Source organism: Nicotiana tomentosiformis, chromosome 6 (genome assembly GCF_000390325.3).
Source record: "Nicotiana tomentosiformis chromosome 6, ASM39032v3, whole genome shotgun sequence".
NCBI classification, from domain to species: Eukaryota; Viridiplantae; Streptophyta; class Magnoliopsida; order Solanales; family Solanaceae; genus Nicotiana; species Nicotiana tomentosiformis.
The window spans coordinates 127,535,896-127,542,256 of NC_090817.1; the positions used below are offsets into that span (position 1 = coordinate 127,535,896).

At 39.4% G+C, this 6,361-nt stretch overlaps 1 protein-coding gene across 1 annotated transcript; it reads right to left on the reverse strand.

Annotated features, from left to right (window-relative positions):
- Positions 1-392: 392 nt before the first annotated feature.
- Positions 393-3,880, reverse strand: LOC138894744 (uncharacterized). The gene is made up of 3 exons (XM_070179473.1): positions 3,635-3,880; positions 1,535-1,754; positions 393-1,009 (listed from the first exon to the last, which is right to left on the reverse strand). The coding sequence occupies exons 1-3, from the start codon at positions 3,878-3,880 to the stop codon at positions 393-395; spliced, it is 1,083 nt and encodes a 360-aa protein (XP_070035574.1).
- Positions 3,881-6,361: the final 2,481 nt, after the last annotated feature.

Genomic DNA, 6,361 nt, shown 5'->3' on the forward strand with positions numbered 1-6,361 from the left:
TCATGAATGGTCGGGTAACCTCTGTTTGGTAGCAAACTTAACTTCCCAGTGGGAATTTACTATCGAACCAAAGATTATCTAACCGTCCCTGAGTGGAAGCTTGTTTTTTTGCCTTGCTATCAAAGGTCTTATTGCTGCTGTCTTCGTAGTATGCTTTCTATCGCTGCCTCATTAAAAACCTTGCCAGAAAAATCCAATTGAGACAAAAACTGAACGAAGGAAAAAAGAGTGCAGCACATACTTTCCGTATGAGTAATGTTCATCAGCAATAATATATTTTGAGGTGTACCATGTTCCAGTTGCTAGGCAACTTGTCTCCATTCTGATTCTCCAACTCGAATGAACCTTTCCCAGTATAGCTGAAATTCGATAGGGACCTTCCCATATTGGACCTAGCTTCCCCGTATTGAGCTCCCGGTATTTTGGGTTACTTTCTTCAGAACCAAATCTCCTACTTTGAAATAACAGAAGTTGGCTCTTCGATTATAATATCGCTCCATTCTCTGCTTTTGAGCTTCCATTCTTACACGTGCCAAGTCCCTCCGTTCCTCAAGCAGTTCCAAGTTGATTAACATTGCTTCATTGTTAAATTCTTCATCTTCCCGAAAATATCTTAAAGTGGGTTCGCCCACTTCCATCGGGATTAGGGCTTCAGCACCGTATACAAGGGAAAAAAGAGTTTCTCCTATGCTCGATTTGGCCGTTGTTCGGTAGGCCCAAAGAACTCCGGGCAATTCTTCGAGCCATTTTCCTTTTGCTGCTTCCAACCTTTTCTTGAGATTTTGAATAATCACTTCGTTTGTTGACTCTGCTTGACCATTTGCGCTCGGATGATAAGGAGAAGATGTGATCCTCTTTATTTTCAAATCTTTGAGGAACTTGGTAACTTTTGCACCGATAAACTGTGGCCCATTGTCGCATGCTATCTCTTTTGTTATTCTGAACATGCAAATTATATTTTCCCACCGAAAATCCACCACATCGTGTTCTACGATCTTATGATAAGGACCTACTTCCACCCATTTAGAAAAATATTTAGTCAGAATTAAAAGAAATCTTACCTTTCTAGGAGCAGGTAGCAGTGGCTCGACGATATCCATCCCCTATTTCATGAACGACCATAGGGACAAAACAGAATGTAAGGGTCCTGCCAGTTGGTGTACTAGTGGTGCGTAGCGTTGGCACTTATCACATTTTCATACGAAGTCTTTGGCGTCTTGTTCCATGCGAGGACAATAATATCCTGCCCATCCCAACTTCAGCACCAAAGAATCTGCTCCCGAGTGATTGCCGCATATACCGTTGTGGACTTCTCTCATGACATAATTAGATTTTGATGCTCCTAAGCACCGGGCCAGCGGACCTTGGAAGGATTTTCTATACAATTGGCTTCTCTTGAAGCTATAACATGCAGCTTTGGCGCGTAACGCCCGTGATGCTCTGGGATCTTCGGCCAACTTCCTATGCTCGAGATAGTCGATTATTTCATTTCTCCAGTCCTAGACCAGACTATTTGAATTTACTTTATACTAACCATCCGTATCCAAGACTGAGTTCATCAGTTGCACTACCATCGCGGACTCCGATCCCTTCATTTCCGTCGATGATCCTAAGTTTGCTAATGCATCCGCTTCTGTGTTATCCTCCCTTGGTATATGAGTAATTGACCATTCCCAAAATCGTGCCAAAGGAGCCTGGACCTTTACCACGTATTGTTGCATACGTTCTTCTTTGGTATCAAAGATCCCGTAGACCTAATTTACCACCAGCTGCGAGTTATATTAGATTTCGATAACCTCAAAATCAAGTCCCCGGACTAATTCGAGCCCTGCAATCAAAGCTTCGTACTCTGCTTCATTGTTAGTTAAAATAATTGTTCTGATGGCTTGCCTTAAGGTTTCCCTCGAATGCGTGATTAAGACTATTCCGAGTCCGCACCCTTTTACGTTGGAAGCTCCGTCTGTAAATAAGTTTCAAACCCCCGATGTCGATTCCGACACCATTACTGCCTCCTTGGTTTCTAAAGGCAGTAATGCCGGACTGAAATCAGCCACAAAGTCAGCCAAGACTTGTGCCTTAATTGTAGTTCTTGATTTATATTCTATGTCGAAATCACTCATTTCGATGGTCCATTTGGCCAATCTGCCAGAGAGCTCGGGTTTATGGAGGATGTTCCGCAAAGGAAAAGTAGTCACCACATCTATCGGGTGGCATTAGAAGTAGGGCCTCAGCTTCCAAGCGGCGACTACGAGAGCTAAGGCCAGTTTTTCTAAATGAGGGTAGCGAGTTTCTGCTCCCGTTAAAATTTTTCTAATGTAATAAATGGGAAATTGCATACATTCGTCCTCCCGGACTAAAACTGCACTTACAGCAACTTCTGAAACTGCGAGGTAGACTAGCAATGTTTCACATTCTTTTGGTTTTAAGAGCAATGTAGGACTTGATAAGTATGTCTCTAGGTCCCTCAGAGCCTGTCGGCACTCCGGTGTCCATTCGAAATTATTTTTCTTTTTGAGCAGTGTGAAGAAGCGATGTTCTTTTTTTGACAACCGGAAAATGAACCTGCTCAAAGCTGCTAATCTTCCTGTGAGCCTTTGGACTTCTTTTACGTTTGACAATTGATCTGAGATATCCTATATGGCCTTGATTTTATCGGGGTTTACCTTAATTCCCCTTTGTGAGACCAAAAATCCTAGAAACTTACCAGAACTGACCCTGAACACGCACTTCTCGGAATTAAATTTCATGTTATGCTTCCTCAGGATGTCGAATGTTTTTTGCAAATACTTAAGGTGGTCACCTGCATTCAAAGACTTAACGAGCATATCGTCTATATAAACTTCCATAGTCTTTCCTATTTGCTTTTCAGACATCTTATTTACGAGCTGTTGAGCATATGGGTCTGAAGTCCCATCATACTCTGGCATTTAAGGCATTTTGAATTGCTTTGGGATTAATTTTGGTGCCGCACTCGGCTTGTACGACAATTGAGTATACTTCTTCGAGTCCGGGCCTTTCAATACAGGTGGCGCGCCCGGGATCTGGTCCATGCAGGCGTTTACTTCCCTTATAAATCGTAAAAGTTCATTCATGAACGGGTCGTTCTCGTTGTTGAGACCGGGCCCGTTCCCCCCATCCCCGTCGGAGCCAACTTCACCCCTGAGAGTGTTGTTGTCGACTCTCTGTGTTGTTTGGTTTGCGGGAACACCGGGAGGAATTAGATCTCGTCTGTTTGCATTATTCGAAGCCCTCAATAGTGCCTGCTTCAGCTCCATCATAACCTTATCATGCCGCGTGATATGGCCTAGAATGATTGCATGTTGCTCTTGCAGGACACTTGTGAGCCCCTAATTTTTGACCATGCTTGAATGTTTTCCCACTCATCTCACTAATACCTCACTTTCACTCCATTATTCCCGCTCTCATTTTTCCCACGCGTGTCCCCACTCCACTTTCCCACTCATGTACCCCACTCCTTGTCCCCCACTCACAATCCCAAAAAAACCACCTCTAAACCTCCATGTAAAGGGGCCAACTTCATCTCCAAAAAAAGACGATGAGAACTAACCCTTGAATACTCCAAAAATGCTGCCAAAACTCAGTTGAAAACCCAGCATAAACGATCTCGAATCACCTTTGAACTCCAACCAAAAGGAGCAGCAAAATCAGCCATGAAATAGCTCGAGTTTAGCTCCAAAACAGTCCAAAGAAGCAGCAGAAATACAGCTGTTTCATGCGACAAAAACGCAGCTGCTGCTGCTTGTCTTCTTCCTCCAAAAACCAACCTGTAACCACCACGAAAAACAGCCCAAAAATACAGCATAAAACAGTCATGAAACCAGTCACGATTTGCCTCCCAAAGCACACCTTCACCATCCATATTCTGTTTCTTTGAGTCGAGTTTCGCGCCGGTGATTCAGTTCGATGTCGTTGGTCCTATTCGCGGTCTTGCTTTCATTTTGAGTATTCAATATTCACTATTATACTAGCTGGTTCGCACGTGAACTTTTATCAATAAATTAATGCAGAAGCTTCTTAATCTTATTTCCTTTTCGCGATTTTTTTTTAAAGAGACATTCCATGCCTATTTGTTTTGCTTTACTGCCCTCTCATTTAATTTTAGATAAGTTTAGTTAGTACTAATATTTTGCTTCTTGTTTCTATTTGTTTTGTTTTACTGCCTTCTCATTTGTTTTAAGTAGCTTAGTTGGTAGTATTTTGCTATTGTTTAATTTTGTCTATGGTCACGTGTTAATTTGGTTTTATAGTTGTTGATACCCGATTTATATATATATATATATATATATATATATATATATATATATATATATATATATATAGTACGTATGCATCATCATTTAGTTTATAGGCATATACAAGCATTGCTATAATTTTTTCATAATTTTTAAAGGCTTTAAATCAATTTATTTCTGTATTTTATTATATAAATATCCAATAATTATCCTATAAATTATTTTTATGATGATCTAATCATCTAAACTTATCATTTATACCAATATGAGGTTTTAAATATTTTCAATGTATTTATCATAATTACATTTGCATTTTTTAGGGCCACCTTGTACATTTTGCAATAATAGCCCATATGCATGTATAATTACCTAATTTGTGCAGAAAATAAATTTTTATATTTCTTTAATATTAAGTAATTATTTTTAATCATCTTAGTGCATAAATGATATTTATTAATTACTTTTATAAATTATTTATTTATTAAACATTGGGTATTTAAAATCTGGCCCCAAATTTACCTTAATTTCGGACCTAAACTACCCAATCCCAACCCAATAACCTCTGAGCCCAAACCAAATAACCCCCAACCCAACCAATTAACCAACCCGACCCAGAACCCCCAACTAATCGTGGTCGTTGATCTCCGAGATCAATGGCCCATATTACCCCGTCCCTTTTAATTAACCTAATACTCCCCTAACCTTAACCACTCTTCACCACCCGCCGCCTTTGAATGCTCTCAAACCTCCCCCTCATCTCTGCCCAAACCCTAGTCTTCTTCCCCCAAATTTCTCTCCTAATCCCACCGGACATGTGATTATACGATTACTTCTTGCCATATTCGACCTCCCATTGGTACTGGACCCTTTCTCTATACCGGTTGCCTAAATATGGCAAGCAGATCTCATCAACTTCGAACCAAAGCTGGTGCAGTTCCTTGTCCTTTTCCGTCTATGTTCATTCTTATTTTTTTATGGTATGAATATCTGTGTATTTCTGTGACTCCTACTCACCTTAAAATTAGGGTTTCAGATTCTTTTAAATCGAACCAAATCTGGTTCGATTCTTTGATTTTAAAAGGTATTTATGTCTATGTTCATCTTATTCTATACAGTATGTGATTTTTACCTTTTATTTATTTTAGATTTCTGCCGATTTGTGTACTTTACCTAAAATTAGGGTTTTGAAATTTTCTTTTTTCCTTACTGACTTCGATTGCTTTCTTTTCTAGTGTTTGACTGATGATTTTCCTTGTTTGGGTGTTTGATTTCTACTTCTATATACTCCCCCCCCCCCCTTACACTCCCATTTTTTAACAGTCCGGAATCATTAAGAAAAATTACTAAAAAATAAAAGTTGTGTGCTCTTTGCTCTTTAATAATCTTATTCTGCACTTTGGTTCCTGGCCGGCTGAAAGCCAAGGCAAAAAATTCTGAGTTCTTGTTCTTTTGTTGATATTTATAACACTGTGGACTTCCGTTCTTTCTTGTTTTCTCTTAACTGGTGAGTTACCAAACCTTTGTCATTTCATTTCTACTTACTTGTCATTAGCATGTGTTTTCACTTCTGAAGATTGTTGTTCAATATGTTTCTGGGCTGTTCTCGTATGCAATTCTGACTGTCTTACTTCAATTCTAGGCCTTTCTAATCTAAAATGCCATTACGCTTCTAGTTTGAGACATGTTTAGACCTGAATTTCCTTTTCAAAGTCTGCCTAGCCTATGTGTTACTGATAGCCATCTCTTAACTGTTTAAATTTGCTATTTGAACATGCTCCCATACCCCCTTTCTATGGAGTAGTTGACTAAGTATGAGTATATAAGTATATAGCACAAGTCTGTTTTTGAATTTGCTGTGATGACATGCAGCCTGTTTTGATCCTATTTTCACCATGTCTTGACTTTCCTAGTAATTGCCCTTATCCTGTTAAGTTCTTATTGATATGATTCCTTCTTGTGATACTAGCATTCTACATTTAGTATAATCTAAACTTTTTACCATAAGTCTGTGCACATCAATCCTGCAAACCTGTCTTGGTAACATATGTATTATGTGTTGAATTTGTTCTTTTGAAACTTTGCTAAAGTCTGTTCTTAAAACCCAAGCA

Coding starts and splice junctions, on each gene's coding strand:
- LOC138894744 (XM_070179473.1), bottom strand. CDS start 3,880: ATGGATGGTGAAGGTGTGCTTTGGGAGGCAAATCGTGACTGGTTTCAT. Junction 1,755..3,634: donor CTTTTGGTTGGAGTTCAAAG/GTGATTCGAGAT, acceptor GTGGTAAATTAG/GTCTACGGGATCTTTGATAC. Junction 1,010..1,534: donor CTCAGTCTTGGATACGGATG/GTTAGTATAAAG, acceptor GGGTGGAAGTAG/GTCCTTATCATAAGATCGTA.